At 39.4% G+C, this 15,151-nt stretch overlaps 2 protein-coding genes across 3 annotated transcripts; both read right to left on the bottom strand.

Annotated features, from left to right (window-relative positions):
* Positions 1 to 936: 936 nt before the first annotated feature.
* On the bottom strand, positions 937 to 11,915 carry mboat7 (membrane bound O-acyltransferase domain containing 7). 2 transcript variants are annotated; one of them, XM_078252780.1, is made up of 9 exons: positions 11,806 to 11,915; positions 10,609 to 10,688; positions 6,832 to 6,961; positions 6,087 to 6,213; positions 5,832 to 5,988; positions 5,204 to 5,399; positions 4,045 to 4,197; positions 3,689 to 3,865; positions 937 to 3,022 (listed from the first exon to the last, which is right to left on the bottom strand). In XM_078252780.1, exons 2-9 carry the CDS (start codon positions 10,682 to 10,684, stop codon positions 2,617 to 2,619), a joined length of 1,422 nt encoding a protein of 473 aa, XP_078108906.1. In that variant the 5' UTR covers positions 10,685 to 10,688; positions 11,806 to 11,915; the 3' UTR covers positions 937 to 2,616. The 2 variants fall into 2 exon arrangements, with proteins under 2 accessions (XP_078108906.1, XP_078108907.1); XM_078252781.1 differs by having other exon boundaries at positions 10,609 to 10,691; positions 11,806 to 11,910.
* A 377-nt stretch (positions 11,916 to 12,292) lies between these two features.
* Positions 12,293 to 14,502, bottom strand: rps9 (ribosomal protein S9). The gene is made up of 5 exons (XM_078252779.1): positions 14,398 to 14,502; positions 13,638 to 13,750; positions 13,420 to 13,542; positions 13,056 to 13,242; positions 12,293 to 12,542 (listed from the first exon to the last, which is right to left on the bottom strand). The coding sequence occupies exons 2-5, from the start codon at positions 13,732 to 13,734 to the stop codon at positions 12,365 to 12,367; spliced, it is 585 nt and encodes a 194-aa protein (XP_078108905.1). The 5' UTR covers positions 13,735 to 13,750; positions 14,398 to 14,502; the 3' UTR covers positions 12,293 to 12,364.
* Between the last annotated feature and the right edge of the window lie 649 nt (positions 14,503 to 15,151).

Here is a 15,151-nt window from a genome sequence, read left to right as displayed (position 1 = left end):
GTAACTCCTGCCATCGCCCTTAACATAGGTACTGGCGTTACAACTGGAGTTATTTGGAGTTATTGGAGTTATCGAATTAGTTAGGTGGGTTACATGCAGAGGATACATTCCTTGTATGTGTAAATGTACTTGGCAAATAAAATAAATATTATTATATTAATATATTATTAATGACCAGCCGGAAGATGTACACATCAAGAAAATGGGTTAAACTGAAAGTAACTTGTGTTATTGAGGAGTTCAAAGAAGTGTCTTTGAGTGTATTTCAGGAATAATCTTTGGTACATTTTAATTGTGGGCATTGATGGGAACAAATTTAATATATCCTATTAATGTGTTCAAGTTCACCAGGCACAAAATGTTTGTATATATCAAAGAGGTGCAGTTAGCTTAAAGAAAGCACTGAAACACTGTTGTTAGGTAACCAAGCAGGCGTGTTTGCGTCCGTTAATGATTTCCCAGTCTGACAACTGTATTAATGTGTAAATGTATAAAGAACTTTTTCTACAAGCTTGATCTTACTGAATTACACAAGGTAATTATGAACTTCGTAATGAACAAAAACGATTTTAAAGAAAGAAAAGGCAGGAGATTAATGTTGAGGAGGAAACGCTGATATGTATTCCACAAGTAACACCGTTACAGAGCAGGGAGTGTTACAGTTGGTGCAGTCCATGCAAATGTTTCTGTCCTTATGTACTGTAAGTTGTGTTTTATGTTTCTGCAGAACAGGAATCTGCTGGAAACAGAGTCAGGCCCGTTTATATTGTAACTTAAGGTTACTTTTAACTTTCCTGTATAATAAATGAAAGATAGGAAAGTATGAGAAGCAAAAGACAACAGACAAATGGCTAAAAATAAATAGTCTAGTAGAAGTCACAATATCTGTGCAATAATAAAAACAAAGGGTTGAGTTGGCACAGAGAGGAGAAAGGATAAAGGCATGGCACAAATCAATTTGTAATTCAAATGATCTCAGTTCCAGGTAACAGGAGAACAAAACAGATTGGGAGATAAGACCTTTCAATTCTGCAGTCATGCTGAAATAAAACAGAGACACAGTAGAGCTATCGTCACACAGTTTGAGACAGGAGTGAGTGAAAGAACTCTCAACATGTTTACCAACTGTTCACAGTTTATCGTGGTTAGGGCCGGGCGATAATTCAATATCATCATTTATCAACTTTAGGCAGAAACGAATCATGAAGATATGATCATATAACGTTATCATTCTAGACGTCTAGATTTCTGCTGTCCAAATACATGTTTCAGACCAAGCCAGAATTAAAAACATTTGTTATTGACAGTTGGTCACATGTAATACATGACATTGAGACAGTTAATTGCTTTGAACATCAGTTTGATTATTTTATGTTATTGTGCATACAACTTTTTATATTGTGACATATATATCGATATTGGAAAATAACTTATTTAAAATGGTGATAATGATTTCAACCATATTGCCCAGCCCTAGCTGTGCTGTTATTTGTGACTTATGTTGGCAGCTTATAGTTATGATGTAAAACCTTTTGTAATAAATGTTTGGTCCCAACCCTGAATGATCCACGATGGCAGTACAGACATTTTGGCAGTGAATGGACTGTTGCTATCTTACACATGGCACACTCTTCATCACATGCAACACAGCTACAGAGATGTCAGTGCAGATGTTCCTGATATGCTCAGAGTTACAGGCAAAACCACCGTAAGGGAAAAAATCCAAACAGAGACATTTTGGATTCACTTGATCAAGGAAGTAAGCCAAAGCACAGAAATGTTCAAAAAAATAAATAAGGAGCATTATAATGCTGACAACCAAAATCTAAAACACTTAAACAAGTCCTAGCGTAATTAGGCAGCAATAAAAATGTATTTGCTCCTTTAAACCTAAAACAACCTAAAATTACGTTGTAATTTTTCTGCATTTGCCTAATCCCATTTAAACTATTTATTGTGGTCAAAAACAGTCAAGGTGCTGATTTAAGACAACAAACTGCAGCAGGATTATTCTGTTTCTTTGATAATGCTCACACCCAAAAATAATAGCTGAGCCCTAATGATGACACCATCATATTCTTTTTTTCCATCACAATCTATCCATACTGAATGTTTTGTTGTTTATGCAAACTCAATTTAATCCCATTCAATTGCTTCTCTTATAACATATCATTATGAGGATTAAGTTGGTTGTTTGACTTGCCCTACTGCCTGTTTTTAAAACAGCATCTTGACATTTCATCTTGACCAGTAATACAGTTCACTTAAAACTGGGAATGGTATGGTAAAATTAAAGCACACATACTGGACAGGCAGACGCTCAGATGAGGGGAGTGATATAACTATTTACACACCAGTTGCCACTCACACTACAAAAGTAACATTCATTGAGCTCAAATATTCCTCTCCCAGTGTTCACAGTACTTTTATGTACATATATGGAATGTTTTTGACCAGATTTTACTTGTCACACTTTTGTTTGATTTAATGCATTTTGTAACAACTTTAACAACTTTTATATTTGATGATGAGTGTTGGTGCGATTGATCAATGTCTTGAAGTAACTCCTCCTCATGTCCCAAAACAGTACCACCCAGTTCTTCTCTGTACCTCCACTCAGTCAGTTTTTTCTTCAGTTTTCACGTTTTCTATCTTCTCTCCCTCTCTTTTCTCCTCCTTGTGCCCTCTTCTTTTTTCCCTTTCCCCCACCTTCAGAGCCCTGCCGACTATTATACAGCAAACGGCGATGATGTGCATGATAAAGTAGATGGACATCCAGTAGTTGATGGTGTCAGAGGCCTTCAGCAGCACGAAGCCCATGCACATGTAGTCGTAGGCCCTCATCTTCAGGAACCAGTGAACCCAGTCGAAGATGTTCTGTCCTAAAGGACCCAGCTTAGCTCGGACAGAGGCCTCCATGGCAGACTCGGCTGCGATGCACAGGGGGATGGTGAGGAAGGAGAGGTAGTAGCCGACATGTAGTCCATGCCAGTAGGCGCTGATGAACATGGTCCAGCCGGCCCTGAGAGTTACAGGCAAACAGCAGAGATGTTGCAGTCATACAGACACCAACAGGCAATGTGAGCATTTCTGTCTTCTGTCATTTCATGTAAAGAAATTAAGATGCTGGGGCACAATCAAGATAGATTATGTGCAAAAGAGGTACAAAAATGAATTATTTAAAGAGTGTGGTAGGACATGAAATAATCACTACATGTCCTCAGTCTTTCAGGGAATAAACATAGCAGAAATCATATCTAATAAAATGAGATTTAAAGGAAAAGTCTGGTGATGTTCTGTATTTTTCTTATTAAAAAGACCAAAGGCCAACAAAGTATTGTCTGTGTTAACAGACTGTTGCACTGGGTGACATGTTCCTCTATTACCATGAACACTGGCCCTGTAGTTTATTGTTAATGCATCCTGTTGCATTAAATACTCACTAGTGGACCAAATCCAAAAATGCTAATATATATTTAGAAATTCAGAATTCCTGGAAAACATGCTTTAAAATCTGAAGATGCTTTCTGTTCTCTAACAGCTGAAATCTTTACAATTTAAACTTATTGCACAGGCCCAATAAAGGCATTTTAATGCCGAAACACACCACTTTCACAACAGTTATGACTGAGTTTGGGGATTCATGCCTGTAAAATAAGCAGAAACTGCTGCACACATAAAGCTTTACCTGAGAGCGTAGGCTTTGAAGGGAGCATTGGGGTAGATGTAGTGATGCAGCCACCACTGCACTGTCATGTTCCAGTAACGCATGCCATGACGGACCTTCACACAGAAGTCAGTGTTGTAGCAGTCAATGTTCTGGATGGTTTTGAAGTCATATTTCTCTTCAGCTGTGGGATCAGGACTAGCCAAAAGGGAAAAAGTGAAGAAAACAAATTGGCTTAAATGCTAACCTCCAATAACAAAAATATGAACTCCATTACAGACCAAGATGTAAGCGAGCAAAGCAATTACATTTTTACAACATACACAAATATTGATGAATCCTCTTTCAATATACGTGTTGGTCCTGTGATAAGGTACCTGTAGTTGACGGTGGGTCCTCCGCCAGGTTTGGACAGCGCCTTTTCTGGATAGCAGCCCAGACCTGCACTGATACAGCCAGCCTCAGCTCCACACCACGCTGCATAGAAACGCATCCGAAACACAAAGAACACTGCTATCATGTAGAATAACCTGGTGATAGAGAGGGAAAAGTACATTATTTATCTCTATCTTACCAAACAACTGCAGAGATATTACTAGTACATTCAACCCTAAATTACTCCTTTCAGTTGCCTTCCTCTGACAAACAGCAGCCAGACTCACACATTGTACAATCAGCACACTGTAGTATAGGTTAACTGGTTCCCAGGACAATTTAGGAAATATTCTGGATTATTATTCACAACATTTAAGAAATATTTTCTTTACAAAAGCATGAACCGTAAGTAGCTTTTAGGCCCCTATATGTATTCAGCATTCTTTTGGTTATTCTAGTCTGATACAATTAGATAAAAGAATCTTCTAAAAAATGCATATGCTTTCTTTTATATTAGTTGGTTAAATTTAATTCAGTGTATTCTTCTCTTAGCCTTACTTGTATGTAGTTGCTCACATAATTGATTAGGGGTGGGAAAAAAAAAAAATCGAAAATCGCATGTATCGTGATTCATTTTATGTGACAATTTTTAAAATCGATTATTTTCCCTAGAATCGATATTATTTATTTATTTTTTACCAATGATTGATGGCAACTAAATCATATCCGTTTCCAGCAAAACAGACCGAAAGCAAAAAATTAAAAAAAAACAACTGTTATGTACTTCTTTACAAATTAAATAAATGTCAGACTGACATGTGATGTGCAATCATCTTAGAAAACAATTAGTTTTTAGAAACGTCTCATGATATATCGTCTCTAGAAGTGTATTATTTAACTTTTGTTTTTGTTAAAGAAAGAAAAGAAAATCTCAATACTCAATACTATCGAATCACAATACTTATCGTATAAAATCGCAATACAAATCGAATCGGCACCCATGTATCGTGAAAGAATCGAATCGGGACAAAAGCTTATCGTCCCAGCCCTATTATTGATACACATTCATGACATTATGCGATGATGATTATATAATAAATCTACAACTCCTATAACTGAACTATTATTGAAAGACAGTGCAGTGATGCATTTTAACAATACCTAAAGAAAAAGTTTTGATCCAGGAACTCCTCTGTGCGAACGTAGGCCAGTGGGAAGACAGAGTTGACAGCCAGAAACAGAGCACCGTAGACAGGAACCAGCTTCAGGCGCTGCAGGCACGGCACCCAGCCAGGCAGGACCTGCGGGCTCGGCTGCCTCAGCCAGTCAACGTATGTTTGGAAGCGAAAGAACGGACCTTTACGGAGATGAACGGAGGAGATTAAGGAAAAAAGGTGGTGTTGAGAAGACAGTGATAGACAAAAATGGTTACAATAATGATGCAAAACACACGGAAACGGCGCAGGACAGTGTGGTTCAAAAGAAGAGAGGGTGGTGTTGGAAAGGAAAGGGGAGTGACAAAACAGAAAGAGAGTAGAGGTATATTAAAACCAGAAGTCATTCTAAATAATACTGAAAACGATATGGACTCACACAATATTGGACAAGTAGCGGAGAGTGAGACAAAGAGAGACAACTGTTAAAATTCATGCAAAAGCAACAATCATCAACAAGAAACACACATGAATATAAACAGCTCGCACACAAAATGTTACATTTTTAAACAGTTAAACTTCAGTACTGACACTACTTACTCCTACCAAGATTCTAAGAAGATTCTGAGACTTACCGGTCATTATACCGGCGTAACAGTAGCTATAGGACAGAATATCGTAGAGGGAGGGCTCCTGAGACAAACCACCAATGACGGGAGACTTGGCAAAAGAGCTCACGTCCTTTTTCTTCTCCGTGTGGAAGCTGTGCACCTCGTTCGCTAGACTCACCATCTGAGTTTAAAACAGAAAGGTACAGCAAAAGTCAACAAAGATGCACAAATTGTTAAGACACCGTGTCTTGCTTCAATATATCTGACAAGGTTTAGTACCTTGAGAGTGAGAAGTAGCTGGATGGCGTTGGCAAAAGGTGTCGGTGGTGGCAGACCGAACCAAGTGACCAGACGAAAGAAGAGGAGGTAGAGAAAGGTCCAGGTGAGACTCAATGCTGGGGCATGCCTGGTAGACAGAGACACATGTTATGAGTGAGTTTACCATTGTTATGTCTGCACAGTATACGGTACAGTTCATGTAGACTGTGCAGTCCCCTGTGCACTTATTGACCATGTCATGTGTGTGCATGTGTATCAGCATTTGCTGTACACTACAGCTGAAATGAGTAGTTGATTAATTAGAAATGTTCATTTATTTTTATTAAATGTATCTATTTGTTTGCACACAAAATATACAAGTATTAAGATATGATTATGTACACAAAGACATCCACGTGTATACAAACACTTGTACCTACATATACTCAGATATACATGAATTTAAAGTAAACAAAAGCTTATGCAAGACTTATCCTAAAATCCCAAAGCAAGATAAACAGATTCATGTCAGTTTTATCGTCTTGGGCTCAGAGAAATTGTATGGGACATTTTTTTTCTATGTTTTTGACATTTCAGAGACTGAGACGTATTAATTTCTGCAAATTAATCAATAAGAATTAGTTGTAAGTTACAGGCCAACAGTGTGTGTGTGTGTGTGTGTGTGTGTGTGTGTGTGTGTGTGTGTGTGTGTGTGTGTGTGTGTCAGTGAAAAATGATTGTTAAAACATGGAAGTTCATTTCTCACCTCCAGCTGCTCTTTATAATAATCCATGTTCCAATCACCGTCACCAGAGAGTGAAGGGTGTGGATGTGACAGGTGGCGATGGCAATAGAGAGGCCCAGAAGAAGAGATGCCCCCTGCTTCACAGGAGGACCTGAAGTGAAAGCAAAGTTATACAAGTGAAGCCACGTGTAGCCATCTACCAAGGAGCTACATGGGGTGGGACACCGCATCAAGTGTTATAAATCTGTAAACTTCCACATATTGCTTTTCTCTCCAGCAATTATAAAAATAGACAAAGATGAGTTACATTGTGGGTAATGTAGACATTAGGTTTAGGAAGGAGAATAAGGAATAAGGCCTCATTCACACTGCCGGTGTGCCAGTTTAGCTGGTGATCATGTTAACTGGTGATATTTGCATGAAATCAGTGAATATTCAACAAGGCTCTGCCCTGCGTTCTGCTCTGCCTCCACCCCTCGAGTGCCAGAGGTTCACATTTTCATGAAGTGTTTGCAAGTGAGACAAAATAACGGATATCGCTGAAAACATCACCAGTTTATGTGTAATACACGTCCGTTTAAGCATTATCCACACAAATACGACACATACTGTATGAACGGAAAAAAATAAAACAAAACAAGGCACTAGAGATCTAGCTGGGATTCGAACCTTGGATGTCATGGACAAAAAAAGTTGACAGACTAGCTTCTATGTCATCTATACCACTACACTACACATCACTGAAATAATGTTGTGATTTCTATCTATATTGGACTTTCAGTCTAAATTAACACAGGTCAACATATGAGAGAAATATACGCCCATGTTAACTGGTGATATCACAATTTAACATGGGCAAATGCAAGCCTCGAAACATTAAAGTAGGTTCACCTTTGCCTCACATATCAAAACCTAACTGATGTACAACAAACTGGCATGACCCCACTTAACACTTTATTCCGTTTTGCGCAAAAGGGATCTTTTATCATTGTTATTGTGGGCCATCTCATACGAAGAATGTGTAGGCCTATCTCAGCAAAAACAGTCTCTTTCAACCCGTGCCACAGGTCAACTGATTAGTTGTGTTTAATTTCATTAGACCCATATTAGGAATCTGAAACAGCAACATCTGAATGTTATCAAACTCTCTCAGTACAGTAATCATATACCATAATGACCATTTTGTGTTGTCAAAGTAGGTCAACAAATGATGTGTGGGATAAATAAAAGTCAAGAGAAAATAAGCTTCATATATTCTTCACTTTAAATCACTAGACTTTTGCTGCAACTCACTTCATAACTTAACAGAGACTAAGATAACACTAAGTCGCCCGAGAGAAAACGAGGATCAGCACGCGATTCTGGGTCGACACAGACATACTATGGGTCTAATAAAATTAAACACAACTATAATCAGTTGACTTGTGGCACAGGTTGAAAGAGACTGTTTGTGCTGAGATATGCCTACACATTCTTCGTATGAGATGGCCCACAATAACAATGATAAATGATCACGTTTGCGCGTGACTGACGTGTTTCATTTTTACCCCCAAAACGGAATAAAGTGTTAAGTGGGGTCATGCCAGTTTGTTGTACATCAGTTAGGTTTTGATATGTGAGGCAAAGGTGAACCTACTTTAATGTTCGAGGCTTGCATTTGCCCATGTTAAATTGTGATATCACCAGTTAACATGGGCGTATATTTCTCTCATATGTTGACCTGCGTTAACTTAGACTAAAAGTCCAATATACAGATAGAAATCACAACATTATTTCAGTGATGTGTAGTGTAGTGGTATAGATGACATAGAAGCTAGTCTGTCAACTTTTTTGTCCATGACATCCAAGGTTCGAATCCCAGCTAGATCTCTAGTGCCTTGTTTTGTTTTATTTTTTTCCGTTCATACAGTATGTGTCGTATTTGTGTGGATAATGCTTAAACGGACGTGTATTACACATAAACTGGTGATGTTTTCATCGATATCCGCTATTTTGTCTTACTTGCAAACACTTCATGAAAATGTGAACCTCTGGCACTCGAGGAGTGGAGGCAGAGCAGAACGCAGGGCAGAGCCTTGTTGAATATTCACTGATTTCATGCAAATATCACCAGTTAACATGATCACCAGCTAAACTGGCACACCGGCGGCAAAAAGAGTCAACTTTAGGAGAAATGCAAACCGACGTCACGCTGCGGTGGCCAATCATGTCATCAGACTTGTCAGTCGGTTTTGAGGCTGTGTGAGAGTCTCGTACAGTAAACAGGAAACATCACTGCATCTGTCGCTGCCACAAGAAAGTTTTAAAACACTATTATTTTTTACCCTCAAACGAAACACTGAACTGGCCAGGAGTTTGTGTTACAGCTAAATGTTTGCCAAACAACAAAGTGCTTGTCTCTTTTCTTTCTCTCTTTCTCCATAAAGCTGCATTCAAGTACAAGATCTATAAATGATCTGACAAAAAACAGTAATTGTGAAATATAAAGTCTACTTGTGCTACATTGGAGGGTTAAAGAACAACACAGGACCTCACACAAATGGGCCGTTTAAGTGACACTTAAACGGAACGAAACCTTGCGGAAAATCGCCGTATCCCCTTTTGGCATTGTGAACGAAGAAGAATGTGTTGAATAAAAAAAAAGAAAAAAAAAGAATCTCTGGTTCTGCTCGTCGATTTTGATCATTTTAGAACATGACAACATGTAAACTGTACTTATAAAAGAAAAAGAGGCTGCGAAGCATACAGACAGGCTTAACATTAGGTTAAGGGGCACAAAAACCAGAACCATGAACAAAGGAAACGATTAAAACAATCATCTTTCAGCATCATTAATGGTCACTCCAAACACCAGATTAAACATTACTAATCCTTAATAGTAGGCAATGGAGCAGAGACTGTAAAGCAGATTTCCACTTCATTCATCCCGTCAATGAACAGAAAGCTCTCCTATAAATAAACGGTCCAGTACTCTACTGTATGAGACACGTGTCAGGATATGTACAATTATGAGCATCTTGAGCAGCACTGAACTGCAGATGGAAAGGCAGCCCTGTTCCTCAGTTAAATAATGTTAGAATTATACTGTTTGATATTTTGTCCAACCTCTGTATGTAAAAAAATAACAAATCCTAGTTTTTGATAATTTCCTTTCCTTCCTTCAAATTTTTGTTTATTACCTTTAGAGGACAAATATAAAGAAATCTTATTTCACATCAGTCAGTTACAGAGACCATAAGGTATAACCAACAGCATTGGCCAAAATAAAAATAAACAATGCATTTTACTAGTTTTGAAGTCTATATCCACGACCTTTCACTTCCCGGATTGCCCAGTTGCCACCAGAAATTCCGCCATATGTCCTTTTTTTCGACCAGATTTCCGTTACCTTCAGCTTTCTTTGTGTTGGAATTCTACACTCCGGTGGATTTATGAGGACTATGGTTACCTGCTCCTCAGATCGCTGCAAGGTAAATCGAGACAACTAACTAGACTATCTGTTGAATCTGAGTTTTCTGTTGCACGACTAAAACAACTTTTGAACATACACCAAAAATGTTCCACCAAAAAAAGTCCCTCCCGAGGCTATTTTCCAGCTGCACCGGGGCTCCGTGCAGCACTTAGCGCCTCCCATGACGATTGTGATTGGTTTAAAGAAATGCCAATAAACCAGAGCACGTTTTTCTACCATCCCGGAATGCTGTGTGGACCAGCCAAACCCTCCTCCGCAGCTCCACAGCGTTGTGGAGGAAGGTCTGGCAAAGCGAGACTAGAGATGTTATGTTCCAAAATACTCACTGAGGTAACGAAAGAGGAATCCAACAGGGATGGAGGCAGCAAGAATTCCCAGGTACACCAGCTCATCGGGAGACATTGCTCTGCTGGCACAGAAAACACAAATAAGCTCCAAACTTGCTCATATAGAAAACTAAGCACATATGAAACATCATTAATAGACAATCCACAATTATGAGTCAACAACAATCTATTCCTTTACCCTGCAACAAATTATTTCTATTTTTATTGAGACTGCATTACACAGATATGATTAAATCCTATAGTATGTTTTGAGGATGTTGTTAGTGCTAGAGTACATAATATTGCAAAGTAAAGGGAATACATTTATCCAAAAGTGATATACAAAAAGTGAGGGTTTGCATTTTCTTTTTTTTTTTACATTACTAGGAAATGTTACCTCTTAGTCTGTTTCTTCCATATCATGAAATTGTCGTTATTTCTCTCTATTTTGAAATGTGTGGACGTTTTTTGCAGCTACTTCCTAGCAATTGATCTAAAATAAGTTGCTCTTAATAGTCTTAAAATATACCAATTTATTTTTGTCTACCATTTATCTTGGCAATTTCCTTTTTAATTGTGAGAAGTTGATATGCTGATATGGTTTATTCAACTTAAGCAACAACAATTATGAAATCTTCAGGGTGTATTTCACAATATATCCATGTGAAGCGAACATCCTCCCAAATATGGTCATTTCCGGTGAGTTACGCAAGAGCGGTTTGTAACAGTGTTGCAGCACCTTGTACCTTTATTTTGAAAGGTGCTCGAAAAAAGGAGCAAGGAGAAAACTGGGGCAAACAACGACTTCATTGATCGTTTAACGGTACAAATACTCATGGTTTAATTTACTCTGGACTCGGTTAAAAAACGGTCAGAGCTGACTAAAATGTGTCTTTCATCACGTCCTTGACTTTAAAAGCTACTTCTAGGCGAGTAAACGTGGTAACGTTACACAAATAGTCTGAGAAAAGGAAAGTCATTGCTTTATAAATTGTTAGATAAAACAAATTAAAGACGGCGCAGACTGGATGAGGAGAGGTTAAACAACTTTAAGTTAGTCCTGTCTGTATTTACTGGTATCAGTCCGTGCAAACGTTAGCACTGCGAGTCCAAACTAAATGCTACATTTTCTTAGTACCTTCCAAAGTGACCTAGAATTATATTAGCAAGCTTCAGTTGGTAAACTTGATTACTTACATGTATAAAGGTGTTAAACAGCCACGGTTTAATATCTCCGGCAGACTGTGCACACCCAACCCATGGATGTATTAAGAGAACACCACAAAATACATTTACTTCCTGGTTGAACGACGCCACCTACTAGGACGGTACCATTGTAACCGTAGGAGGGGTGTAGACTAAACCATTCGTATTTCAGGGATGACCCGATTCAATATTATCACAATCGTACGCGTTACAATTCCAGGGAAATGTAATCCCATCAGCTCCTTCAACTCATATGGCCATCACATCAGCACAGAAAAAGTCAATTAAAGCCAATTAACTTAAAGTCCTACGTAATTTGAAAATGAACACCCTTTTTCAGTACAATACAACTTTGTCCCACTTCTCATGTCCATGATTACTCTACAATATAAACCTGTACTAACCGTAGACTTCATGAGCACAAACATTATGGGGAGGAAAAATATATATATTATATATATACACACACACAACTCAGTTCTCAGTCAGACCATTTATTGAAAATTTTGCCAGAACAGAAGTATCAGAACACCCCTGGAGGATATCCTCCTTAATCCTCCTCCTCATCATCAGCTCCTCCAGCTCCACCCTGGCCCTTCTTGGCATTCTTTCTCTTGACGCGGCCTGGGCGTCCACCACCATATGGTGACCTCAGGGAGAAGTCAATGTGCTTCTGGCTGTCAAGGCGAACCACAAAGGAGGGGATGTTCACCACCTGCTTGCGCACACTGCAGAGACAGAAAAGAGATTCACTTTAGAAAAAGACATTTAAATGTTAAAGTCCCCCTTCACATGTTTCGCTTTAAATGTATTAATCTTAAAACATGTAGATGGGCTAGCGCCATCAATTTACGGCAGGCTTCATTGACGAGGAATTCCTGACACCACAGAAAATCTGAGTATATAAAGTTAAATCATCAGCCTGAGTATTTACTACATACATCACAAGTTTAGAGTGAATACTAAAATTGCCCGAGGTGCAATCCCCCATACCTTACCTGACAGCCACAACACCACAATGGCACAGTCCAAGCCCTCGGTGGCAGGATTGTCTCTGGGCAATGTCTACAAGGTATACGGTTTTGATACCGAATTGACCTTGCTGAAATTTTAAACTGATCTCAGTGGGGAGCGTTACAAGTTGATGGTCCTCTAAGGAAAGGAAGCATTGAGTTTCTGATGAGTCCCTCATAAGACTTGTGCCCCTGTATCATTTGTTCCCTAGGGGCCTTAAAGCTTACCGAATGTGCCTCTGGCGGATAAGGACACGGGCATGGTGGATACTCTTGGCAAGTCCAAGCTTGAAGACCTGCGTCTGCAGCCTCCTCTCCAAGAAATCTTCAACCTTAAGACCCAGGATGTAATCCAGCTTCATCTTACCCTCGTCCAGTACACCGATCCTCACCAGACGCCTGAGCAAAGCATTACCTGGAAAGCCACACAGGAGCCATTTACAATCCCAAACACAGGCACATACGGCAATTTGAGTAAAGTGATGATATTGGCCTCATTGACGAGGAATTCTTGACACCACAGAAAAGTCTGAAAATTGATAACGTAATCATCGGCCAATACACTGCTCTTATTTGAATTATTGTTGCATACCTTCAAACAGACGCTTGGGGTCCTTCTCGTCAAGAGTGAGCAGCTCTCTGGCAGCTTTGCGAATCTTGGCCAGGGTGAACTTGACCCTCCACACCTCACGCTTGTTCCTCAGACCATACTCGCCTTGAAAGATGGGACAGTAAACAGTCAAGTTCAGTGCTTTAAAGTCCGAAAGAGGGCAACATAACTACACTGGTAACCATGAAATCACAGCATACCAATGAGTTTCAACTCCTGGTCGAGACGGGACTTCTCGAAGGGACGGCGGGGGGTGACATATGTCTTGCGACAAACCCAACTCCTGGCAACGGGCATGGCGGCTTAGAAGTGCCTGCAAAAATCAGGATATCAGACTTAGGTTAATCAGTTTAACTAAGTCTATAAAACAGATGGGTAAATATTCACAACTACACACTGCAGTCTCCCCAAGCTCTTATAAGCAGAAATCTTCTAGCTAGTCCCATTCACACTAAATCGTCTCAATTGGACAAGAGTAACGTTACACCCTTCAGATTGGAGCCACATTTTAGAAGCATTTACTGCGTACTGCTATCAAAATATGCTCATCTGAACAAACCGGGCTGTGGTAACCTTGTTTCAAACCATGTCATTTGGGTTTCTTTTCGATCTTATTACACAATTAAAATCACAAATTTAACACACAATCACAGGAATAAGTTTTTAATTACAGTAAATAATGTAAATAAGCGTTAAAAACCAGCTATTTTTCAACCATACGACTAGGCCGCAGCTGCACCGCACCACGTTGTTCAATGTGATAAGCTAGCGTTAGCTTAGACAAATTAGCTTTTCACTTCAACAATCCGTAACAAAATAATACGCTGGTTATTAAAAAGACACATACGCCCTCGCCCATAAAGCCACGTTTCTTATCACTGTTAATCAACGTTTGTACATTTTAAAGGTCAATACGCTGTGAGTTTATATGACGTTGTAGTAGGTAGTTGCAGTACATACCTGTCTCGCTCAGGCTTGCGCAGTAAAGAGGAAGTTAAAGGAAGTTCACGTTGATTTTATAGTGCGGACACACGCACTACATATCCCATCATGCCTCTCTACGCTCGAACGGAAGTGGGAATGCTGGTCTTGTCGCACCCTGTTGGTCAAACAGAAAAAAACAGCCGAAAACACTCGTGTATAGCCTTTATATCTTTGGAAAACACTGACTGTACTAGCTTCAAATGCATGTGTGTGTGTGCTGGTAGCCGACAGGGGCAAACGCCCTGCAACTTAAGAAAACACACACAAATAGACAAAACACAAGCAAATTAAGAAAACAACTTCATTAATTTGACAACACATGCGCAGCATTCAGCAAACGCGCTGCAAATGCACACAACACAACCAAATATGAAACGATGCAAAAAGAAAAGCACACAAACCCAGAAAACAAATGCAACAACAAAACGCAGCATCCAGATTACACAACGGAAGTTCTCCAGACCTCTAGAGGGAACAGCTTGATTTTCGACCCCACGGGAGAGAGCGCTCTGCCTTTTTATTAGAGTCGGGTATGGCTGCAGCCTGGAGAACTCCATGGACTGTATATTACATTCATATTATTATTATTATTATTAATAACATAATATATTGGTAATATACAGTCTATGCTCCCGTCTCATGCCCTCCCGGCTGGTGCCGTCCCCGAGCTTCGGATTTTCAAAATAAAAGCTCGCGTCTGGTCCGCTATGTGTTTGTACTTTGGTGTGTT

Source organism: Sander vitreus, chromosome 6, assembly GCF_031162955.1.
Source record: "Sander vitreus isolate 19-12246 chromosome 6, sanVit1, whole genome shotgun sequence".
Taxonomy (NCBI): domain Eukaryota; kingdom Metazoa; phylum Chordata; class Actinopteri; order Perciformes; family Percidae; genus Sander; species Sander vitreus.
Note: the sequence above shows the minus strand (reverse complement) of the source record. Positions and strands in the feature narration are given on the sequence as shown.